The following is a 25,653-nucleotide window of genomic DNA, read 5'->3' on the forward strand; positions in this document are numbered from 1 at the left end:
TACACTTATTTATTTCTGATTTGTGTATGTGTTGTGCCTAGTGGGCTTTGGAGTTATTTGGGCTTCTAAATACTTGATCATGAGCTTAGATGGTGAGAATTGGTTGAAGGCTCATTTGGGTTGTTGGAGGTGTTATAACAAAACGAAGAAAAATTGGAGATTATTCTGAAAGATATTTTTCACCATTTTGCTCTCTTTTCTCTATTTTTTATAATTATACTCACTGTTAGGGTTTGATGGTGGTTTTTTGAGATTTTATACACTAAATCATTGTGTTATGATCTAGTTTCGTTGTAGACGGTTTATTGGTGTTGTAAGCTTTGTCAATGATTGAAGATTGGAGATTATTTGTTGTCTTTGATTGTTTGTGATTAATAAGACGAAGCATGATTTCTGACATAAAATGATAATATGACTACCCAAAACACAATATTGACAAACATTAGAAAGTAAGTTTTCCCCTAGTAATAATATTTTGTTGTTTGAGAACACGTATTAAAAACAATCCCGGGTGCCGCAACTGGTGATACCAAAGGTCTTGAGATAAAGCAGCAAAAAAGTTGACGAGTTGTAGCTTGAATGTTTAAAGCAAGGAGAGGGTTTACGGTGTTGTTGCATCGAAGGATAGGAATCAACATCCACTAAAATCCTCCCCAACAAACCTAAAATTCAATGAAAATTTTATTATATAGTCATCAGTATTTTTATTTTTTTAATTTTACTTTACCTTTAACTCCACTAGAATTAAAGTTTATCCAAAAAAGAAATTATTCGAAGATCCATATCAAATATAAAATGGTACACGTTGTTGTGAACATTTTTAAATTCCTATAAATAGTAAGTTGTGAGCATTTTAAGTGTTAACTATTTTTACGGATCACTATTTTCTGTGGCCCATCCCTCTTATTACCTCTTGCATTACACATATTCTCTATGTTTCCACATCTCATCTAATTACAGGGTAACCAATGTTTCAATTGCTTCATATCATCATTCATATATTCATATAAACACAACTATATCAGTCAGCCAAAAAGTGTGATTTCAGAGTCACAATTTGTATATATATACATATGTACTGCTTATCGTCTTATATGGTATGAATTCGATAACCGACGATTAATTCTTTTTTTTTTTTTTTAATTTGGTGCAGGCTTGAAAATGTCTAAGGTATTGCTCCATGGAACTCTTCATGTTACCATCTATGAGGCGGATAAGCTTCATGGTGAAGGTGGAGGCCCTAATGTATTCGGGAAGGTATATATAACGTATATTTTTCTATGAGATAATTACACAAATGGTTCATATAATTTTGTGCACGTTAGTACGTCACATCTTTGGAATATAAGTTTCAAAAGCTGTAAATTTGTGTTATTTGGTTTTAATTTTGTAACGAGTTTAAGGCCTGACAATATTTTTTTTTATTAAATTATATAAATAAAAGCTTTGCCCTTTAATAACCACATGGATCATTTATGTGATTAACTATATTTAAACAGAACTCTGTCTCAACGAAACTCCACAACACATACTGGTCAAAACCAAATAAGAGAAAGACGAGCTTTTTGGAAAAAAAAAAAAACGCGAAGTGGCGCATTGGGGGAATGGGTTACCTTCTTATCTTTTGTGATTTGCATACAGTCACCCAAAAGAGTTCAATACATTATACATAAATGGTCTCTTTATAAAATACTCAAAAGGGTAAAATAATTTATAAGTTAACAGAAAATTAAATGAAAGTAACACTAGAACTTGTTACAAGATAAATGCATCTAATTGTTTAAAATTTTGATTCTAAAGAACTGACTTTGACCAAACTATGCAAGACTAATTTTGTAAATGATTTCAATTTTTTTTTAATAAGTACGAACAACAATACATTGTTAGTTATCCTTCAATAGTTGTCTAATTTCATAATTATTAAATCTATTTTGGCATGCAGCTTATGGCAAACATACAAGAAACCGTCGGATTCGGTGAAGGAACTCCGAAGATGTACGCAACAATCGATATAGAAAAATGTAGAGTTGGACGAACAAGAATGATCGAAAACGAACCCCAAAACCCTAGATGGTTCGAATCGTTCCACATTTACTGCGCCCACTCAGCATCTGACGTAATCTTCACCGTTAAAGATAATAACCCTATCGGCGCAACATTAATTGGGCGTGCTTACATGCCCGTTACCGACCTCACCGAGGGCGACGAGGTCGATAAATGGCTCGAAATCATGGACGAAAACAAGAACCCTGTTACATCCGGCGCCAAAATCCACGTCAAACTACAGTTTTTTAACGTCACCCAAGACCGTAACTGGGCCCACGGAATCAAAACCACTAAGTACCCTGGAGTACCATACACATTCTTCCCACAAAGAACCGGATGCCGTGTGTCATTGTACCAAGATGCACACGTACCGGAAAATTTTATCCCGAAAATACCCCTCGCGGGCGGAAAATATTACAAGATACATAGATGTTGGGAAGATGTTTTTGATGCAATCACTAATGCTAAACATTTTATTTACATAACTGGATGGTCTGTGTATACTGAAATAGCTTTGATACGTGACAATAAGAGACCGAAAGAAGGCGGTGACGTCATGCTCGGTGAGCTCCTTAAACGAAAAGCGGACGAAGGTGTTCGTGTCGCTATGCTCGTGTGGGACGATCGGACATCGGTGGATGCATTGAAGAAAGATGGATTAATGGCTACACATGATGAAGAAACCCAAAACTTTTTTGAGAACACTGATGTGCATTGTATTTTATGTCCAAGGAACCCTGATGATGGTGGGAGTATTATTCAAGATCTTCAAGTGTCCACTATGTTTACACACCACCAGAAGATTATTGTGGTGGATCATGAGCTTCCGAATGGTGGTTCGAAGCGGCGGGTGGTTAGTTTTGTTGGTGGGATTGATTTATGTGATGGTAGATATGATTATGCTACTCATACTCTTTTCAGGACTTTGCATTCCCATCACCATGATGATTTCCATCAGCCGAATTATGCGGGTGCGGCGATTACTAAAGGCGGTCCACGTGAGCCGTGGCATGATATACATTCGCGGCTAGAGGGACCAATCGCGTGGGATGTTTTGTTTAATTTTGATCAAAGGTGGAGGAAACAAGGTGGGAAGGATGTTTTGGTTAACTTAAGACAACTTCATGATGTGTTAATCCCTCCGTCTCCGGCCATGTTTCCCGATGACCAAGAATCGTGGAACGTTCAGCTGTTCAGGTCAATTGATGGTGGTGCCGCTTTCGGGTTCCCAGACTCGCCAGAGGAAGCGGCTAAGTCGGGGCTTGTGAGTGGAAAGGATAATATAATCGATCGTAGCATTCAAGACGCGTATATTCAAGCAATACGTAGAGCGAAAAACTTTATTTATATCGAAAACCAGTATTTTCTTGGAAGCTCTTTCGCTTGGAAATCTAGTGATATTAACATTAATGAAATCGGCGCGTTGCACCTTATTCCAAAAGAACTTTCTTTAAAGATTGTTAGCAAGATCGAGGCCGGTCAAAAGTTTATTGTTTATATTGTCGTCCCAATGTGGCCTGAAGGGATCCCAGAAAGTGGATCCGTTCAGGCCATATTGGACTGGCAACGAAGAACTATGGAGATGATGTATAAAGATATTGTTAAGGCGCTCCAAGCTAAGGGACTTGATGATGATCCTAGAGAGTATCTCACTTTCTTTTGCCTTGGAAACCGTGAAGTGAAAGACGGCGAAGAGCATGAACCCACTGAGTCACCCGAACCAAATTCGGGTTATCATCATGCTCAACAAAACCGTCGCTTCATGATCTATGTGCATTCTAAAATGATGATCGGTAAGTAGCTAGTAACTTTAAATTGGGTGTTGCTAGACGTATCCCACCTCTTACACCCCCACCCCACAATAATAATAATAATAATAATAATAATAATATCCCTCTCACCTGGGGGTATGCTTAGTACATAGAGATACGTTTAGCCACCCCTTAAATTTTGCACACATTTTATAACATGTTAACGTCATATGCGTGTGTGGTGCAGTTGATGATGAATACATAATAGTTGGATCGGCTAACATCAACCAACGATCTATGGACGGTGCTCGAGACTCTGAAATAGCAATGGGAGCCTATCAACCATGCCACCTAGCCGGGAGGCAACCGGCTAGGGGAGATATCCACGGGTTCCGTATGGCTCTATGGTATGAACACCTTGGTATGATTGATGACACATTTGAACACCCCGAGAATGCTGAATGCGCGAGAAAGGTTAACCAAATGGCTGACAAATACTGGGAGATGTACGCTAGTGAAGATCTAGAGCGTGATCTACCCGGACACTTGCTTCGCTACCCCATTGCTATTACTAGTGATGGTGGAGTTACCGAACTGCCAGGAATTGAGTGTTTCCCAGATACAAGTGCAAAGATACTTGGTGGTAAATCTGATTACCTTCCTCCTATTCTTACTACCTAAGATGAGTTTTGTTTCTTATCATTTGGCATCCAATAACTCATAATTTTATTTTTGTAATCGAATAATAAGCTATGTTTTGGACTTTGGATTATTATCTCATAAATATTTGGATTATAAATATGCAATTGGGTTTATGACTTACAAGTGGTTATGCAATATGCATTAATAACACTTTTCTCATTACGTATTGTATGCAACTTTTTGTGATGGCCGAAGGATTGTAGACCAAGGTTGTAAAAGTCGTTAGGCGGCCCTAAGCGGTTGGGGAGTCGCGAGTATTCGGGAGTAGTCGGGGATTAATCGGAAAATACCTAAGGAGTACTCGGCCGAGTTGGGAGTACTCGATCTAGGCGGAGAGTAATCGGGGAGTACTCGGCCGCCTACTCCGGAGTTTTACAACATTGTTGTAGACTAGAGGTGGAAAAATCAGGTTTATCTAATACCCGGTTCTGGGTATTGGGAAATTGGGTATTCACAATACCTGGATTTGTTCGGGGCTGGTTATTGTCTCTAAAATCCATACCCTGTGCATCGAATTCTGGTCAGACCGGGTATTTGAATACCCTATTTCTGGTGATTGTAAAAACCCTATTTTCGGGTATCGATTGAGTTTTTTGAGGGGCTGCACTTTAATGGGGTGTTTTTCGGGTATGGGTCGGGTATTTGAAAAACCCGGTTTCAGGTATTGGAAGAACTGGTTCCGGTTTTTGGGTATTACCGGGTACAAACTAGGTCACGTTCCGAGTATGAGTTTTGGTACTGAAATGCATTCCATATATGTACCCTATTCCATATATGTACCCTACGACAGGGTCAGGTACAGGTTCATGTATTTAAAACTGGGTATAAAGAAACTCGATTCTAGGTTTTTTTTTCCTTTTCGGTTTGGTTCTGAGTTTAAGTTTTTTTACGCACGATTGTAGATTTGTAGCAGGACCAAATATCTAAATCTATTGACTTGGCGGCCCAGCCCATAATCTCATATAAGAAGGCAAGAAGCCTTAGAAAGTGTATGAAAGTCCAGTCCAACATTGAAAATTTGAAATGACATTAATTTTGTAAAAATTAATTGATTCGTATGGTGAGAATAATTACATCACACTAAAAGTTCAAAGAAAATATTAACTAAATTTTGTAACTCTTATAATATATATATATATATATTGGAGAAGTATAGTTTGAAAACCTTCTTGAATTGAGAAAACCCGTAAAAACCCTATGTAACATCGTTTTTTTTTGTTACATATAATATATGTTGTTACATTTAATACAAAACATCGAAAACATAAAAAAAATGTTTTGCTATTTTTTTTTTTACAATTTTTAGTAATTTTTATATATGTTTTCAAGAGAGAGAATATGTAAATAAACTTTTACATTTTTTATTAACTTTAATTATGCACCACAAAATTTAATCTTTAATTACATGTAGTTAAGAATGAGTTTTTAGAGTTTTCACAACTCAAGTGGGTTTTTATTATAACCTAACCTATATGTATATATATATATATATATTGGATTAGGTTCATTTCAGAAGTGTTTTTTTATTGCGAGAAGTAATTACAACCAATCATAATTTTTCTTTTATTTATGAATTTTATTAATAAAAGGGGTATTTTAGTACAATGATTATTTTCATATATGGCAAGTAACAAATATTTGGGATAAATTACACATTTTTATATTTAATTTTTATAATATAACTAATTTCATTTACCATGAAATAATTGATGCATTTCTAATAGTACCAGGTTATCAACTAATATAACCAAGTAATAAACTATGTTCTGCTTTAAATGGTTTTTTTTAATATATGATTAATTCGTTCGTCATAATATTTCAAATTTAACCAAATCTAGAAAGATTTTCAGTTTTATACCGAATTCGTAAAACCACCTACATATTACGTAAATGATCCAACACATGATAAAATTTACACGTATATAATTCGAGATACCACGTACCCAGTACATATATGAGCCTACACATGCTAAATTTTACGCATACACAATTTAAAATACCACTTACACAGTATGTATATGAACCTATAGAAGAAAAAAAAATACGAATAAACAATTCAAAATGTCATCTACACAAACCATATATGAACCTACATTACACATAAATGATCCTACATATTATAAAATTTACCAGTAAAAAGTTCAAAACACTACTTACAAAGTACATATATGAACTTACGCACGACAAAATTTACACGCATACAATTGGAAATACCACCTCCGCAGTGCATACATGAAGCTACAGACAATAAAGTTTACACATACACAATTCAAAATACCACTTACATAGTACAAAATAAACTCCTTTTTTTATATTAAACTACGTATAATAAATAGTGGATCATGCTAATAACCTACAATTATAAAATTTTCACATGCAATAATGTGTAGCTTAATGAAAGAAATAAAACATTAAAAATTATATATATGATACTATGACCATTGATTAAGCATAAAAGAATGAAACCGCTAAATACCACTTACACAGTACAAAATAAACTTTTTTTATATTAAACTACATATAATAAATAGCTGATCATAATCTACAATTCTAAAATTTTCACACACATTAATGTCTAGCTTAATAAAAGAAATAAAATATTAAAAATTATATATGACATTATGACCATTGATTAAGCATAAAAAAATGAAACCGCTAAATGCATTAATGTCTAGCTTAATAAGGGCTACATCACAAAAGACATATGCACCCTTTTTAATTAAAAATATGTTATAAACAGGTGTTTGTATTTACGTATTTGCCATTTCTTTTGTTGACCATTGATTAAACACAATCAATAGTTCAGATTATCTTCTCACACTTTCCATCCTATATATATCTCCCTATATAATAAATGAAAATACTTTTGACACATGTCATCATCAGCTTTAGTTTGCTGACATGTCACCACTAGATTAAGTTTCCTACCGTGTCAAACAAAGAAAAGGCCATGTCTCCTTTACAAACTTCCTCCTGAAGCTTTTGATATTATTTTGCAACATGAAAATTCAAATTTTGAAGCTTTAATCATGAATAGATCTGATATCAAAGAATTTCGTTAAAGTTAAATGGGAAAAGTTTATCACCGTAGCCGCTAACCATCGTGGCTGCCAACATCCTCCTGTTAACGGCTCTCGAGACAACTGGAGCTACTAACCCCCACCGTCTCCTAAAGCATGTTTGCTACAGGTTCGTTTTCAGTTTGTTTTTTTTATTATTGTTAATTTACTTAGTGGTTCTAAAGCATGGTTGCTACAGGTTCCTTATCTACAATTCATTCCTAAAAATTTTAGGGCAAAATCAATTGATAAATCTTGCTCTTTCAAAACCTTTCTCCATGGCTGTTGCTTCCATCCCGCGTTTTTATCCATCTCAAATTCACCACATTTAGATATTTTCAAGACAACCCATCAAATTAATTATGGGTTTAACAACAACCGATTTTGGTCATCAATTGCTCCTTCTGAAAGGGTTCATACTTCAGATTCCATAGCCTTTAGGTATATTTCTATGAACCCAATAAACAGTTGTTGTTGTTGTTGTTATTATTATTTAATCTCTTTTTGTTAACAAAGTTTAAGTTTGATAATTGAGGTGGGTATAATAGATTAGCAAATTATATGGATAATTGATGCATATTTTTATTTTAAATCTTTTTTCTGAATATTTCATGTTATCAAGATTGTAAGAATTTACTTGTTCATAGTTCTATACCGTCCCACCTTTAGGAGAATTTGGTATTCAATTTATTTTAATTACTTAATATGTGTTTCTTGATTACCCACCCTGAAATTGGCTATTTGGATTGTCTGTATATTAGTTTGAATGAAAACGATACATTTAGAGCTTCGGTTAAGTGGCAAAGGGTGCTCCTTAAAGTAAGTGGTGAGGGTGATGGTGAAGAAACACCCAAAGGTAACTTAAAACTATATTTTGTTTTAATTTATAATGTAGCTCTACTTTAATAAATATTAGTATATGATGCTACCTCTAATAAATAGGTTGCAATATCTATTGCAAGAGAAGTTGGTGATGTCACTCGCCTTGGCATTTAGGTACCATTTTTTATATAATTTAAGGGGTGTTTAGATGCGTGTTTTTAAATTGGTTATATGATATTGAATAATCATATATACTATTTTTTCCTACTATGATTTTTGGCAGTCATAGTTGGTGGAGAAAACATCTTCCGTGGAGCCTCGGAAGCCAGAAGTAGTGGTTTCGATCGTTCATCAGCTGATTATATTGGGTAAAACTTCAGTCACTCTTTTGTTAGTAAATCTATAATTTTTACAGTAAGGGTAATTTGTAATTTTGAAAAAAACATGTCAGAATGTTGGCAACTGTGATGAATGCTATATATTTGCAAGTAACAACGGAGAGCATTGGGATCCCGAAACAAGTCCAAACAACATAGGATGTCTCAGGTTGTTGAGCCGTATATAAGGCGAAGGGCGGTTAGGCATTTAGGAAAACGACGGGTCGTTATTCTTGCAGCAGGAACCGGGAATCCGTTCTTCACATAGATACCGCTGCAGCCTTTCACTATGCATAAAGTAAGTATATTTTTATCTATCATTAATATTGCGATGAATTGAACATGCCAAATAGAAAATATTGTTAAAATGTTTATCAAATCAGGTAGGGTTCTGATTTAGGAGAAAATGACTCCATTTATCATTAATGCGTATAACCTTCTGCATAGTTTCATTTTACTATCATATTTAACACAGACTATTTATAAAGCATGTTTAAAAGATTGATTGTGGGTCAACATAACCCATCCCAAGCCAACTATGCCAATTTTATGTTGTTTGATACAAATATTATTTGTTTATAGCATTCAGTTTTTTTGCTAGAAAGAATTGGTGCAATTCTTATATGACATTTAGAAAAGGAAGTTATTGCTATTTTTTATGGATGCAGATATCAAGTAAACAATGCTCGGTTTCGAATTATGGTATTAACGTTTTACATGGGGAACGGTGAAGTTGGGCGTAACGCTCTTGGTGCTGGAAGAATCTATGCTCAAGGGTAATTTTGCTCCTCTCATTTCTTAATTATCCTTTTTAAATGTTTTTTTTTCTGATTTAAGTTGATATTAGGATTTAGGGGGGAAATTACTTGCTTTCATATGTAACTTAAATCATTACTAAATAGTTTATGTTTGGGATTGTTCATTTGAACCTCTTTTGCTATGCATATAAGTAGAAGCAGATAGTCAGCTTTTGTGTAAACAAATTGTTATAAGGTAGACTTGTAATTTTCAACCGACCAAGAATTAGCATATAGGCTTTGTTATAAAAACCTCACATTCAAATTTTCGTATATTATGTGTTTATGTATGATATGGCTTTTAATTATTTCTAAGTTGCGGTTGAATTTTCAGGTTGAAGGTGAGCAGGATATGAAAGCCAGTGGCAGGTGCAACACCTTTGGGACATAGGAGGAAATATTTGTCGTCCTTATAATAGATTTTTAAATACTATTTCATCTTTTATGTCATATTTAAGTTACTTGGTATATTAATTGTTACATATTTATTTAGTTTAAATTTTAATAATATATGAAATTTAAAAAATATTTTTCAATCCGTGTATCACACGGAATGTGACTTAGTTGTTTATTATTCTCATATTTGGTTCATCCAATTCTACCCAAACTCGATTGTTTTTCTTAACTTAAATCAGAATTCATTTCAACATACAAACATAATTCAAACCCGAAAGTCGATTCGATGAATACCCTAGTAATGAGTGAATATACCCACAAATATCAGAAACCAAAAGTGAAAAGTCCTCCACAATGGACTAACCTCACCCAACTACCATTAAGCTTTATTGCATTGGTCCACTCTTTGGTCTTCATCCTTTTGGCTTATATTTGCCTATAAAATTCTTTACTTCATAAACCTAACTTTAAAAATATGCTTACATACTTATGTTAGTCGCTTTTAACAAAGATAATTGCAATAAATCCTATAATGTATTACTAAAATCTTAAAACTTATAATATAGTTGGAACTCTTGAATTATCAAGTGAATATCATAAACCGAAACCACGAAAAACCATTAACCACGAAACGTACATTCTATGTTTTTTTTAAACTAATTTTGAACCAAACGTTCCTAAGACTATACTGCATATATAATAACAAAATCCATATTGTTGTATTATGTTGATAACTATTTTTAAATATAGAGAGTATGACTATAAATAAAATAGAAATCATATCTTCTAATAATAATAATAAGGGTTATTGAATTTAAATACTCCCAACTTTGACTCTTTGGCCGATATCACTTCCTACTTACAAAATTTTACCCAGCACTCCAACGTTCAACATATTTTTTTCTGGCATCCTCGGAGTAACAAGACACTAACTTCGATTTTATCCCCTCAACTTTGAAAAATTACAATGACATTTTTTGCTCCAAACACCAACGAAGTTGGTGTCTCGTTACTCTGAGGGTGCCAGAAAAAAAATATATGTTGAAAATTGGGAGTGTTTGGTAACATATCGTAAGTGATATCGGCCAAACAGTCAAAGTTTAGAGTATTCAAAACCAATAACCCTAATAATAATAACAAAGTTTAATAACTAGTAAATACTATTTCATAATTAGTATATAATAATTACTTGCAAACAAAAAAGCCCAAAAACTTCATGGCTTTCCTCTTTTTGATATTTCTAGGAAATATGATAATGTCATAATACTCTTTTGTCACACTATTAAATCAACAACTACATTCTTCCCCTTCATATATGCTCATAACTTTTAAGTCAAAACAACTCAACAATAACCTTGAAGACCAAAACATGTCACCTAGTTGGACTTCCCACATGATCTTAGCAACGGTAATGGCGGTGTCTGGTACCGTGATCATCCTCTCTTTACTTCGTGGCACGTCCACGGGTAACCAAGCTTCAACTTCTGAAGATGCACAACCACCACCACCGCGTTCTTGTTTGACCGTTGGAAAAAAGATGGGAAGAAGAAAAAGAAAGTGAGATTTGCTGAGAATGTAGAGTTGAAACTGTGGATTTCCATGAAGCAATATAAATGATCAAATTTAGTTGTATGAATAGTTTTTGAGTTAATGGTGTTTATCAATTTATTAATGATTTTATTAGATTCTGCTATGAACATTGAGCAATCTTGGTTGGTGACTTGGTTTCTATATTTTGAATGGTTATATTTTACTTTGGAAAATGGTTAAGAGTGAAAATCCTTGATGTAAAACATCTATAATGTTTAGATCTTGTTATAGATAATTATTAAAAATTTAAGCTTTTGAGAATTGGATTCATCAGTTAACTGGCTGGACGTAAGTGAATCGGGTGGTTTAAACGAAGTAGTTGAGCCAATGAAAAACACCACCAAAGAGGCGAAAATCGTCGGTTATTGTCTTCTTCTTTTGTTGTTGACTAACTTTTAAGGCCGGACTGACTTGTTGAATCGATTTGGTATTCAGAACATGCGGATAAGTCATCATGGTTATAGTCTTTGATTAATAGACATTCAACCTCGTCATGGTTTTGAATCTAAAGGGATTATTGTTGGTTTGATGACACGTGTTGATTTATGTTTTTGTATAGTTTTGAGTTAATGGTATTTATTAATTATTATTTATTTTATTAGATTCTGCTATGAACAATATTGGTTGGTGCCTTGGTTTCTATATTTTGAATGTCTATATTTTAATTTGAAATATAGGTAGGAGTGAGAAACCCTTGATGCAAGAAATCTATAATGTTTAGATCTCGTTATAAGTAATTATTAAAAATTTAAGTGTTTTAAGGAATGGATTCATCGGTTAATTGGTCATCATAAGTGAGTCGAGTGGTTTTAAACAAAGTAGATGAGCCAATGAAAAACACAGCCAAATATGCAAAAATCGTCGGTTATTATCTTTTTTTGCCGTTGACCAGCTTTTAAGACCGGACCACCAACCGGTTGAATTGTTGGTATTCAAAACATGTAGATAAGTCATCACCGCTAGATGTGTGGTTAGTCTTTAATTAATAGGCGCCACTCAACCTCGCCATGTAGATAAGTCATCACCGCTAGATGTGTGGTTAGTCTTTAATAAATAGGCACCCAACCTCGTCATAGTCTTGAATTAAAGGGAATGATTGTCGGTTTGATGAAATGTGTTGATACAAGGTTGACGTTTTTGGCACGTTACACTTGTAAGTTTTAATGATCATACCAATTTGCGAATAATATAGATATGCAAATAGCGAATAACATATTTGACAACAAAACATGTGAAAAATTATCGACCATTGTCTTCTTTTGCTGTCGACCAGCTTTAAGACTAGACTAACCTATTGAATCGATTTGGTACTCAAAAGATTAGATAAATACGACACTATTGGATGCATGATTAGTCTTTAATTAATTATTAAGACATTCAACCTTGTCATAGTCTTGAGTCTAAAGAGATACTCAGTAGCAAAGGTTGGACAAAAAAGCAAAGGAGGTCGAACTCAATACGTATACAAATTATTCTGAGTTTTTTTTTTTTTGGGGGGGGGAGGGGGGGGGGGTCGGACTAAATATAAATTTTGAAGCTGTAATTTGGAAAATGATTAAAAAAAACGTGGATGGTAGGTAGGATTCAAACCTGTGTAGCCACGTGCCCACATGACATCTAGTTAAGCCTGATAGGCATTCTGTCAAGTCCAAATCATGTTTTTAATCCGCTAAACATAATATATACATATTCGTTGTGTAAAAATGTTGGAAACCTTAAATATTTGTACTTTGTCGACAAAGTTGAGGGGTAGCCTGGGTCCCATAATCCCTTAGTAGTTTCGCCCCTATAATGAATAGTAAAGTACAATGAACTTAAGCATGTGCGTAAAAGTGTTAGAAGAATCCATGGCCCTTTCGTGGGTAAGCTACATCAGGCCAACGCCTTAGGCCTCCATCTAAAATAGAGTTTATGTATTATAACCTTATGGGAAAGGAATAGGATCGAGTAATCAAACCCGAACTGAATGGGAATAACCTAAACTTGCAACATATGGTACAGGAACAGGATCGAGTAATCAAGTATGGAATTACTTTAGAAATATTTCACGGGTAAGGAATTTTGTGATTACCCATTCACACATACAATTACCCGATATATATCTGACATGATTTTCTTTATTTCATGAATATAGACCACATTATATTCCTAGTTTGATCATATATTTATTTTAAGTATATATTGGAAATAACAAACCTGAATTATTTGAAGTATATATGGTATATAATATACCTAAAACCCAAGAGTGTGCTCGATACCCAATGAATAATTATATGAGAAAAACTTTTTATAACTAGGTATGAAGCTTGGATTACTTAAAGCCGTCTGAAACCCAACCCATTGTCATACCCAACCTATTACAAATATGTCCGGAAAAGACTAGTCATTTGCCATTGCCATTTCAATATAATCTCTTTTACAATTTTAATGGCGTAATAGTGCCCAACCCATTACAAATTTGTTATCGAGTTGGTGGGTCCAACCCGACACAAACCTGAAAATTTGTCACGAACCCGAACATGACTCTAACCTGAACGTCGTGACACGTGAACCGATTACCCGAATATCACCTGCATATTCATGGGTTGGCCTGACCACGTCCCGAACCCACCAATTTAACTCAATGCATAAAGCTCATTTTAAAAAAGATACATTAAAAAATAATAGGTTAAACGGGTCAACCCGTAAAACTTTCAGTTGACCCGAACACTACCCGCTTAGATAAACGGGTTGGCGGGTTCGACTGAAACCGACCCAAACCCGTTAGTACCAAATTCAAACCCACGAATTGAAGGCCATGTTAGTGGGAGAGAGAAGACCTTTATGGCCATTTCCATGTGATATCTGAGCCATTTAGAACCAAGCTGCTTTTGACTACACTGTGCATGCATAAAGCTTCATCATTTACCATTAAATCTTTCAAACAGACAAACTGCTCTTAACTTCTTGATCATGAGTTGCTTTTTGGTACAAATAATAAAAATAGGAAAACTGTAAACCATCACCAAAAACGGTAAAAGCAAGTTGCTTTTTGAAATGACGCTTCAAGTTTTAATCATGTGGGACTGTTCATTTAAATAAAACTTCATTCCTAACTTCAAAACCAATCCATCTATGAATCTGGCTTTTTCCCTCAATAATTCTTTGCTTTTGGTAACCTTTTTGTATATTACTTCTGCTTTTGGTAACTTTTTGTATATTACTTCCGCTCTTACATGCATAATAATTTTATAACTTCAAGATCTATCGATATAGTTTTTAAAATATTAAGTTTTGCAATTCAAAATGGGCTTGCAGCGCAACTTGTTGTCCGTTTGTCTTCTGTCTTGATGTAAACACTCCTTATTTACAAATATATAAGTGAAGAAAATTATATGTACCACACATGCCCATGAATGTTTGAAACATTAATCACTATGCTAAGGTAACTTGAAATGTACAAAAATGCTTATTGAAGACTTAGGGGCATAAATGAGCCAAGCCCGAACTTGACTAGGCTAGAGCTCAGCTTGTTTAACTTCTAGAGAGCTCGAGCTCGGTTCGTGAATAGTTTTATGAGCTCAAGCTCGGCTTTTTTACTATTAATTACTTATTTTTTTATATATTTGTAATTAGCTTTAGAGTCCGTATAACACACGAGATTATCCGAATAATAAAGTTATAAATAAAGCAAATAAGTACATACTATATATGAAAAAATGATTACATTTATGCTTATATCTATACTATGTACACGTAAATTGATTTTATTTATATCAGAAAACGTTTTTTTTCCAAAAAAATGAACTTAATAACAACAACAACACAAGTGCAATAACATACATGAGAGTCCATGTATTGGAAATTTGAATCTCGGTATCATACATATACATATACATATACATATACATATACATATATATATATAGTTTAGTAAATTAACTGAAGAAATAAATGGATAGATTTAAAACATATATTTATAATTATAAGAATATTTATTTTTATAAAAATGTATAGTATATATAATAAAATAGGGTTTAAAGGAAAGTGAATAATTTAATCATGTTATAGATATAATATATATGGAGTGTAAAAGGAAAGTGAATAATTATTGATCTATGACATAGTTATTAGTTTTGAGGGAAAAAATTATGAGATTTAATTAACCACAAACTGACACGTGTCTATAGTTATTTTACTTTATTAGAATAGGTAAATTATTTTTGTGTATATTTAATTATAATTATATATATATAGCTAATTCACACAAATATTTGAAACATTTATCACTAGGCTAAGTTAAATTATAATGTATACCGGTGTGAATTTCTTACACGAACCTAACACAAAATCTGTGGGCTTGGTATAAACGGGGCTGGGTCAACTTTGGGTCGAACCCGCAAATCTGTTTTGCTAAACAGGTCGGGTTCGAGTCAACCCGGTAGGTTTGCGGGTTGACCCTTTTAACCCAATTTCTTTTATTATATTGTTTACAAGGAAGGCGTGGGAGATGTTGGTGAGTTTATTATGGGGATTGATAAACCGCATGTTATGAGGGATGTTGCTCCTTTGGAAGAGATAGTGGTGGATGGGGTTCTCCTTGACCGCGTCTTCTCTCTTCCTATCACGACTGTTAAGAGCATCCCTCATAGTTGTCGTATGGCTTTTGCTCAGGCCTTAACTACGGCTCTGGCAAAGGTTGCTGCTATGCCAAGTCTGTTGAGGCATGGGTGAGACTTTTGTTGTTACCGCGGTGCACATTGCGAGTTTTCAGACCTTCTACTCGTCAAGAGCGCAGGTCCGGTATGAGGAAGTCTTTGCAATGTTATAGTATTCAACGGGCACTAACGGATTGGGGTAGTAAGGATGGTTTTGATGCACTTATTTTATCCCTTTTTGCCCAACCTTTGAGGGTGGACTCGAGTCATGATGGGCCTCTCGCTAAGCACGATGACTCTGCTGTGTGCACCAATGTGAAACAATTTTACGAAAAGTGGCGGACGGGCATTTCACCGCCGCGATTAAAGTATTATGCTCTTCAGGGGTTGCACCTTTCGGCAATGATACTTTGAAAGCGTTAGCGGCTGTTGGTTCAGTCCGGGACCGAGACGATCCGAGCGCGTTCGAGACGGAAGGTTTGATAACCAAAGACGGATAGAAACAAACACGAAACAAACGATTTCATTGATAAAAACGAAAGATTACATGCTTGTTTAAACACTGAAATCACGATCTATGGCAGGGGGAGGTCGAGCATGGCCTCCCCCCTCATCCGGACAGCACCTGGGCTCCGGGCACGCAAATCCTTAAACTCTTACCTGTTCACGCCTGAAAGCTGGTATTTATACCCGCTGCCATTCGGTCAGGACTCATTCGATCGAATGAGTCCTATTCGATCGAATGGCATACTCATTCGATCGAATCAGAAACTCATTCGATCGAATGAGTATCCATTGAAAATGCTCTTTCAAATGGATCACTTTCAGCGTGAACCACTACCTAGGTGTACATCATACAACATAAACATTCTAAACTATTCGCCAAGCGACCGCCACACAATGTGCACCAACATATTCCCCCTTGGACGTTGCTTGCGAATTGCTGTAGACACCTCTTGCAATCTTCAGTCAAATCTTCTGCTATATCTTGATAATCACGTTGAAGAATACCATCATTGCAGCAAGATTCCCCCTTAGACTGAACTCTCGGTTAATGATGCAAAGTGTTCTCCATTGCTGACATCTTCAGACAAAACAATCTGTTTAAAAACAACCAACTATAGAAATTCCCCCTCAGACGTTGGCGTGTATCCCAATATATAGACGTGTAAGCTCATATCGTCTTCCGCTGACTTAATAATGTATTGGGCAATCTTTGATGAGGCTTCCGATCCACAGCTACTCCCCCTAAACAGATTAGTTTGTATGCAGATTCATCATCGGAGACAAAGACACATCATTAACTTCGTGATTGCGAATCACCATTCTTCAACAGGATGCAGAAGTTGCTTTTGACAGTACTTCGTTGACTTCTTCAACAGTAGCAGCTTCTGCAGGAATTGTTGAACTTGGAAATGATTGAGGAACATTTGACTCTTTTGCTTGATCCTCCTTAATCTCCACTGATGACATCTTCAGAATGCGGAAAATAAATTAAACTTGGTTGGCCCATAAATAGTCAGATGCTCCTGACTACCCCACAATAACTCATCAGTAATCACTTTTCTCTGTTCTTCTGTGTTCTTATAACAATCACCACTGTAGAAGCTCAATGAACAAGGGGTTATCCATTAAACTTGTAAACGATAATTCCTTCAGGTGATTGTGCTTTGTTCATTGCCCCAATTTGCCGCTTTAACCATTTAACATTTAAACGCTCTGACTTTGCCGGCAAATATCAGTGAAAATTTCACTGTCACCAAACTTTTTCTGGATAGTAATCAACTTGTATAGGATGTCCAGAAAAATCTTCATCACTGACCCGAAAATTAACCGAAAATTTCCCGGAAATTTTGTCGAAAAAATTTTATTTTTGCCAAACTTTTTCAGAAGACTTCCCGACTGATAAAAATGGCTTGGGCAAATTTTCGTGTAAGCGGGCGTTCCAGACTTTTTTTTTTTTTTTTTTGGTCTGGAACATGTTCGATCGAATGAAGCACAGATTCGATCGGATGAAGAACAGATTCGATCGGATGAAGAACTGGTTCGATCAGCTATTTGAATTTGACACTTTGAGCGGGAAAACCAGTTCGATCGAATACAATCTGATTCGATCGAATGAAGAAATGGTTCGATCAACTATTTGAATTTGACACTTTGAGCGGGAAAACCAGTTCGATCGAATACACTCTGATTCGATCGAATGAAGACAATCGAATGGGCGGGAAAACTGGCGTTTGAATTTGACACTTATGAGCGGGAAGACTGATTCGATCGAATCAGTCAATCGAATAGGCCTATTCGATCGAATGGGGAACTCGTTCGATCGAATGGACTGATTCGACTCCTTCAACGCCAGCCCAGAAAACGCGAAGAACACGAAGAACACACCAACATTTTAACGTCCAGAACGCATAAAATCAAGAGCTCGGCTTGCTAGATCGGTTGTTAGACCTTTCTAGCAGTAACCGTGGCTCTGATACCAATTGTTGGTTCAGTCCGGGACCGAGACGATCCGAGCGCGTTCGAGACGGAAGGTTTGATAACCAAAGACGGATAGAAACAAACACGAAACAAACGATTTCATTGATAAAAACGAAAGATTACATGCTTGTTTAAACACTGAAATCACGATCTATGGCAGGGGGAGGTCGAGCATGGCCTCCCCCCTCATCCGGACAGCACCTGGGCTCCGGGCACGCAAATCCTTAAACTCTTACCTGTTCACGCCTGAAAGCTGGTATTTATACCCGCTGCCATTCGGTCAGGACTCATTCGATCGAATGAGTCCTATTCGATCGAATGGCAGACTCATTCGATCGAATCAGAAACTCATTCGATCGAATGAGTATCCATTGAAAATGCTCTTTCAAATGGATCACTTTCAGCGTGAACCACTACCTAGGTGTACAGCATACAACATAAACATTCTAAACTATTCGCCAAGCGACGGCCACACAATGTGCACCAACAGCGGCTAAGCATCCCAATTTGCCCCCGCCAATTATGCCTGTTTCATTGCTTTCTGAGCCTCCTCTTGTTGTTGACGAGGATAGTGTGCTTGCGTGCATTAAATCCTTCCCTAAATGGACGTCTTGCAGGCGAGATGGATTGAGGGCCCAACACATTTTGGATGCCTTTTGTGGGGAGGGGTCGTCGATCGCTGTTGGGTTGCTAAATTCTATTACTGCAGTGGCTAATTTATGTTTGGGGGGGGGGGGAGGTGCCCGGGGGTTCTGGTGGAGTTCATTGTGTTGGCTCCTCTTACACCGTTGCTCAAACCGGACAATGGGATTAGACCCATTTCCGTAGGTGCCATTTGGAGGAGATTGATCTCTAAGGTGGCTATGAGGGGTGTTAGAAAGGAAATGGCCAAATACCTTTGTGACTTTCAGTTTGGGGTAGGAGTCTCTAGTGGTGCGGAGGCTGTGCTTCATAGCGCGAACATGTTTTTAAATAAGTTTCATTTTGATGGGTCGTTGGCTATGCTTACCGTTGATTTTTGTAATGCTTTCAACTTGGTGGATAGGACTGCCCTTCTAAATGAGGTTTGTGCTCGATGCCCGTCTATTTCTTTACGGTAAACTTTTTATATGGGCAGCCGTCCAGGCTATATGTGGGGGATGACCATATTTGGTCCACCACCGGGGTTCAGCAGGGGGACCCCTTGGGACCTCTTATTTTCGCCTTAGTTCTGCACCCACTTGTTCATTTTGTCCAGGATTCCTGTAAGCTCCTCTTCCATGCTTGGTACTTAGATGATGGTACAGTTATTGGAGACACTAAAGAGGTTGCTAAAGCTTTGGATATTATCAGGTTAGAGGGCCCCCGACTGGGCCTTGAACTTAACATTAAGAAAACAGAAGTATTTTGGCCGTCATCCAATGGGGTTAAGGTGCAGGAGGGCATGTTTCCCTATGAGATTGGAAGGCCAATGTTAGGTGTGAAACTCCTTGGGGGAGCTGTTAGTCGGGATGCAGAAATCATCAGCGGACTTGCTGTGAAAAGGGCTTTGCGAGCTGTAGAACTTATGAGCCATCTTCCACGTTTGCGGGACCCTCAATGCGAGCTCCTTTTGCTTCGATCATGTATGGGAGTAGGTAAGTTGTTGTTCGGCCTCAGAACGTGCTAGCCCGAGTATGTAGGGGAAGCTGTTTCTGTTTTTGACAATGCCCTTCGGGGGGCGATTGAGGACATCATGGTTTGTGGTGGTCCCTTCTTTGGAGATTTTCAATGGAAGTTGGCATCACTTCCGACTCGTTTTGGAGGTTTGGTTTTATGTTCAGCTTCAGACGTATCTGCATATGCGTTTGTGGCCTCGAGGGCACAATCTTGGAAATTGCAAGACCACGTTCTTCGAGATTGTGGTATTGATGGGTTTGACTCCGATTATGGGAGTGCGATAGATCGATTGCATATTTCACTTCCTGATTTTGATATTAGCGGTTTCTCTAATAAAGACACCGCCCCACCTAAAGCCCAACATGCTTTGGCGAGCGCCCTTATAGTGGAATCGTCCAGAGTTTGGAAGTGAAGTTTGATTTATCTCATCGTCAAAAAGCGGTGTTTGAGTGCCTTCGAGCTCCATGGGCCCAAGATTTCTTAAGTGTTATCCCTATTGAAGGACTGGGCCAACATACGTCGGCTTTGGAGTACCGGACCATCCTTAAGTATCGGCTAATGATTCATTTATTCCCGGTAGATGAGCCATGCCCAGTTTGTCGCAAGGTCTGTTTGGATTCTTTTGGCGAGCACGCAATTCATTGCAAAGAGTTACCTGGGTTTAAGTACAGACATGATTTGGCGAGGGATGTTCTATGCGATGTTCTTAAACGGGCCAGAATTTCAGCTAAAAAGGAGGCTCCCGTAAACTTTCTTACGGATCCTCTTGAAGGAAGATCTAGGTTACCACCGGCCGATATTCTTGTTTTTGGGTGGGTAGGGGGGAAACACGCTTGTGTGGATCTCACAGGAGTGTCCCCCCTTGTTGGGCTAAGGAACAATGGGTTTGTAGCCTGTCAGGCAGCATTGAAGGCGACGTCGGGCAAGGTTGTTAAACACGAGAAAGCTTGTTTAGAGAATCAACACGTGTTTATCCCATTTGCCTTTGACACTTTTGGTTACTTAGCTCCAGATGCCGTGGACCTTCTAAATAGAGTTCAGAAAGTCATGCATAGAAATTTATCGGCCCATAAGAATCAAAACTTTGTTTTTAGTAGGGTTGGGTTTGCTATCCAAAAGGGGGCTGCGGCGCAGCTTGTTGCCCGCTTACCTGCCACTTCATTGTAAATCGTTTGGTTGAATGAAAATTTATTTACTTATGTATTAAATTAAATTGGTTGGCTATCTTGTGTCAAAATTTGTAAGTAAAAAAGAACTTGACATAATACTTTATAATTAAATTAATGTAACTATTTTATGTAAATTTGTAATTTTTTTTTGGTTGCAAAAATATGAATTAAAGTATTAATACGTGAAAGAAACAAAATATTTCGGGTTAAATGGGTCGTGTTCAATTCAATCGTTGAATATGCGAATGGTGTTCGGGTTCACGTGTCTTACACAATTTTTGGGTTCATATCGAGTTGGACTGGCCAACCCTCGAACACGATCCGTTTAACACCCATGAAAGTATACATAAAATTCTGATTGCAGCATTACCAACAGCAGTTTGACCAACCAACCCCACCTATTAATGTCACATTGTTTTCTTGGCAAGCTCATATCACAAGGGTAATGTTGCCATGCTGGTAATTTAAGAAACCATGGCTCATGATTCTAGATATTAGTCATATCAAAGCAAGTGCAACTGTAACATTTTGCCAAAAACATGAAGATAAACAGTTAAGTTTTAAGTGGGAAAAGAATTTGATTTAATATCAGGAAGCTGTCCCTTATTCTCCAAACATTTATTTGACTTTGCTGTCACATATGATACATCTTTTATTATGGTATTCCCTACACAAATAGTAACCCAATCCCCTAAAGATATTCTTTTTAATATTATTAATTAATATTCACTATTTTTGTAATAGTACTACTACATGCGCAGGACAACTATTATTAATATCTCACAGGCCCCTGATCATACTCTCCTATTTATATCAAATATTCAATTTTCTTCAAGTGGTTTGTTATAAACTATTGATGGCACCTGCAAGGACCTACCTACTTGGAATCAAGTTGTTAACTTTCACAGCTATTTTTCTCTTATTTCTCACAGTTTCACATGCAATATCAGGTAACAGGAGTGTGCATGCTTCGGTTTTGGTCTAGTAAATCGGTTTTGAAGGTTATAGCAGGTCTATTATGGGTCGGTTAACCGTGAATTTTAGCCTAACTAAAAATTGCTCAAAGCAATATAATTGGGCTTGAAACTTTTTTACCATAGAATAAATTATTCTACACATTTGTATATATTAGTGTATCACATAACATTAATAATAAACATATAATTTATAATATTAAAGAAAATACATATAATCAGTTTGGTTCGGTTTGGTGGGCATGGAAACCTTGTAACCATAAACGACCCACTATTGGTTTTCAGAAAATCATAAAACCGACCCATCGGTTTTTGGTATGTTTCGGTTATATCGGTTCAGCTTCATCTGTTAATTTGGTTATGGGTCAGTTAATTCGGTTTTCAGCACACAACTACCAGGTAATGCTAAAAAACCGAAAAGAAACAAGCTTTAAGTACTTAAACGTATATTATACACTTGAAATCCAAAAGGGTGTTTTAAATTGTGAATCTTGTTGTTGATTTTAGGTGTTAATGATGAAGGGGTGACAAGTGTTGGAAAAAACAAGAAAATCTTGGGGTCAAGGCCACCAAGGTGTGTGAACAAGTGTGTGAATTGCAGGCCTTGTGAGGCTACTTTGGTAATTCCTCCGCATTATAAGACGGTTCGTTACCGCGATCAGTCTCACTGGGATGATAATTATTATCTACTTTCATGGAAATGCAAATGTGGTGATAAACTCTTTCAACCTTGATTAATAGTTAAGATTTTATGTGAAGTATTGTTATGTTATATTGTTTGTCTTTATTTCTGATTAAGTTGCATAACTACTTTTGGTATTATTGAATTTGAGTACTGATTGTAAGCCTAGTCTTCTGCATAAATTATAATTTTTTCTACTAATTTGTACATATTCTTGCATGAATAATATAAGTAATTTATGCAGAATATTAACTTGTGCCTATTTTTATGATCACAAGAATATAGGTGATTGACTTTTGACTAATTTCATTAGTTAGGGGGTTGTGTTTTGTAGGCTAAATGGTTTATTCAAGTCAAATTCTTTATTCATATTAAAGTAAAAGTATGTATTGTGAATTAGCACATAAGAGAAAAATGAATAGAAGACATGTATTCAAGAAATACTGTCATATTGTACATGAATGTTTCTAAATCCCTAATAATATATGTTTGATTCAGAGGATTTGTTAGACGCCCGAAGTGGTTTAAGCTGTCACAATGATAATATCAGCACAACTGCTGCAGCAGATATAGTGTAAAATATCAATTGTATAGACCCAAAGCCCTGCAGCACAAAAAAAAAAAGAAGAGTATAACATATATTTTATAGAATTTTGTTGAGAAAATGAGTGATTATGCGTTTATCGACTTACTTTCGTGGCGATGAACGATTTTGCTGAAGAAGGTACGAGGCCTGTGAACCCGATATTATAAGAAACACTTCCATCTGCTTTAAACAGCCCGAAATTCCTCTCGGATGTCGGGCCGGGCTTTAGATTTTCATTAAACATAGCAAACACATACGCCTTGACCACCCGTTTTGGTCTATAAGGCGTGCCCTTCTTTTTAAGTAGCCGTTTTCTTAAGTTCAAATTATAGGTTCGTGCATTGGTAACCGTTGCAGCCGCTTCATTCGGGTCTCCATGTGAGGCCCAGCCCGTTTCGGACACTATGACTTCCATCTTCTCGAAGCCCACTTTCTCTAAGACGGCATAGGACGCGTCTATTTGGGCCTCAAACATGTTGTCATAATGTAGATTTGTTTTCTGATCAAAGATACCCGGGTTCTTTTTAAAAAGTGCATAGTTAAGATCAATGTGATCCGGATCACTAATATATGCGAGAAACGGGTATGTGTTGATATAAAAAGGTGACTTAATTTGCGAAAAAAACTCGAGCAACGGTTTCATGTAAGGCATAACCGATTCCTTGAAGGTGCCAGCCGATGGTGGGTAAGAAGTTGCAAACACTGCAGCCGAATGTGGGCTCGAAACTTGAACTTTTTCGGCTAAATGAAGCCGGTCAAGGGCATTATAGACATTTTTCACCGCGGGAAGCAACACCTCCCAAAGCTCTTGATCACCACCCCCTAAGATCTCGTTCCCAACCGTGATACCAACAATGCGTGTCCCAGGCAGAAAAGGCTCTACATTTTCTTTAACCCAATTCATAGCCCGGTCTTCATTCACGCTTATATCTCTCAAGAATTCGTTCCCTAGCCCGACCATTATTTCAATACCTGACCCTTTAAAAGCCCTGAGAACTTCATGGTCCGCATCAAAGATTCGTGTGTTCATTATCTTAGCCGCCTTCATTAGGGTCACTACACTTTCGGGGCGTGGAATGTTATCCGCTATTCGTCCATAGTTCACTCCATACGTGCCCGTGAATGCACTTGATATCACAACTGCAATGAAAAGATGAGTTAAAAACAATGTAACACAAACATATTTATACTATCTAACAAATCTCTCTTGTCATGTGTCTCCTCTATATCCATTTTTATCATTTTTGATATACTTTTAAAGAAGTACTAGTTATATTAATAAAATACATTTGTTTTAAGTTATTAATGTAATTTTGAAACCCATTTTTTATATATTTTTGTTTTTTGTTTTTAAATCGTTGTTATATATATGTAGTACATTTTTTCACGTATAAGATGTATATAAACTATAAAGATTAAAGAACTCTGCGGTACATGGTTTCTAAGAAGGTAATGATAATATGAAGAAAAACGAAAGATGTTTGCATACCGTTAACAAAGATGGTCAAGAACCAGAAGAAGAACCGATTAGTCGAACCCATGTTTAGGATGTTAGAGGTTAATAGATGTTTAAGATTGAGATAAAGGAATAGTGTGTGATAGGTTTAATAATCAAAGGTTTTGTAACAAGGAATTGTGAATGGTGGCTTGTGAATTGGGATGCTTCACCTTCAGGAATGCCATTATTGTTGCTAATGCAAGATTCCAAGGATGAATGAATGAAGGGGGGCAACTTGTAGCTAGTTATAGGTTTTGGATAACCTCATTTTCAAGATCATCTAATAAAGCATCCTAAATTTTATAATCATCTAAAGATTAAGAATCATAGCCGTCCTTTTTAAATAAAAGACGGGTATGAACCTTTTTTTTTTTAAGAAAGCATCACAGAAGTGACCGAACATGGATTTTCGTGTACCAACGGGTCCGAGACAATGTCTCTTTCT

General features: G+C 36.4%; 3 protein-coding genes and 1 pseudogene across 4 annotated transcripts; 3 read left to right on the forward strand and 1 right to left on the reverse strand.

Moving 5' to 3' along the window:
• Positions 1 to 1,161: 1,161 nt before the first annotated feature.
• LOC143533660 (phospholipase D alpha 1-like) lies at positions 1,162 to 4,478 on the forward strand. Of its 2 annotated transcripts, none has more exons than XM_077028362.1 (3): positions 1,162 to 1,257; positions 1,943 to 3,839; positions 4,045 to 4,478. In XM_077028362.1, the coding sequence occupies exons 1-3, from the start codon at positions 1,162 to 1,164 to the stop codon at positions 4,476 to 4,478; spliced, it is 2,427 nt and encodes an 808-aa protein (XP_076884477.1). The 2 variants fall into 2 exon arrangements, with proteins under 2 accessions (XP_076884477.1, XP_076884478.1); XM_077028363.1 differs by having other exon boundaries at positions 1,162 to 1,245.
• Positions 4,479 to 7,744: 3,266 nt separating this feature from the next.
• Positions 7,745 to 9,025, forward strand: LOC143533694 (uridylate kinase PUMPKIN, chloroplastic-like; annotated as a pseudogene).
• A 13,257-nt stretch (positions 9,026 to 22,282) lies between these two features.
• On the forward strand, positions 22,283 to 23,277 carry LOC143533662 (EPIDERMAL PATTERNING FACTOR-like protein 8). The gene is made up of 2 exons (XM_077028364.1): positions 22,283 to 22,418; positions 22,950 to 23,277. Exons 1-2 carry the CDS (start codon positions 22,325 to 22,327, stop codon positions 23,174 to 23,176), a joined length of 321 nt encoding a protein of 106 aa, XP_076884479.1. The 5' UTR covers positions 22,283 to 22,324; the 3' UTR covers positions 23,177 to 23,277.
• Positions 23,278 to 23,531: 254 nt separating this feature from the next.
• LOC143533663 (glucan endo-1,3-beta-glucosidase 14-like) lies at positions 23,532 to 25,530 on the reverse strand. Its single transcript, XM_077028365.1, has 3 exons — positions 25,200 to 25,530; positions 23,817 to 24,850; positions 23,532 to 23,728 (listed from the first exon to the last, which is right to left on the reverse strand). The coding sequence occupies exons 1-3, from the start codon at positions 25,249 to 25,251 to the stop codon at positions 23,657 to 23,659; spliced, it is 1,158 nt and encodes a 385-aa protein (XP_076884480.1). The 5' UTR covers positions 25,252 to 25,530; the 3' UTR covers positions 23,532 to 23,656.
• Positions 25,531 to 25,653: the final 123 nt, after the last annotated feature.

This window comes from Bidens hawaiensis, unplaced genomic scaffold, assembly GCF_021521415.1.
Source record: "Bidens hawaiensis isolate Kalapana, Puna unplaced genomic scaffold, B.hawaiensis_p1.1 tig00009828_1, whole genome shotgun sequence".
Classification (NCBI taxonomy): Eukaryota; Viridiplantae; Streptophyta; class Magnoliopsida; order Asterales; family Asteraceae; genus Bidens; species Bidens hawaiensis.

Excerpts from the sequence above, each read along its gene's own strand:
- LOC143533663 (XM_077028365.1), bottom strand. The coding sequence starts at position 25,251 with ATGGGTTCGACTAATCGGTTCTTCTTCTGGTTCTTGACCATCTTTGTT. Across the intron at positions 24,851-25,199 it reads CTTGACCATCTTTGTTAACG|TTGTGATATCAAGTGCATTC; the intron begins GTATGCAAACAT and ends TTTTCATTGCAG. Across the intron at positions 23,729-23,816 it reads AATCGTTCATCGCCACGAAA|GGCTTTGGGTCTATACAATT; the intron begins GTAAGTCGATAA and ends TTTGTGCTGCAG.
- LOC143533660 (XM_077028362.1), top strand. The coding sequence starts at position 1,162 with ATGTCTAAGGTATTGCTCCATGGAACTCTTCATGTTACCATCTATGAG. Across the intron at positions 1,258-1,942 it reads GCCCTAATGTATTCGGGAAG|CTTATGGCAAACATACAAGA; the intron begins GTATATATAACG and ends TTTGGCATGCAG. Across the intron at positions 3,840-4,044 it reads GCATTCTAAAATGATGATCG|TTGATGATGAATACATAATA; the intron begins GTAAGTAGCTAG and ends TGTGTGGTGCAG.
- LOC143533662 (XM_077028364.1), top strand. The coding sequence starts at position 22,325 with ATGGCACCTGCAAGGACCTACCTACTTGGAATCAAGTTGTTAACTTTC. Across the intron at positions 22,419-22,949 it reads AGTTTCACATGCAATATCAG|GTGTTAATGATGAAGGGGTG; the intron begins GTAACAGGAGTG and ends TGTTGATTTTAG.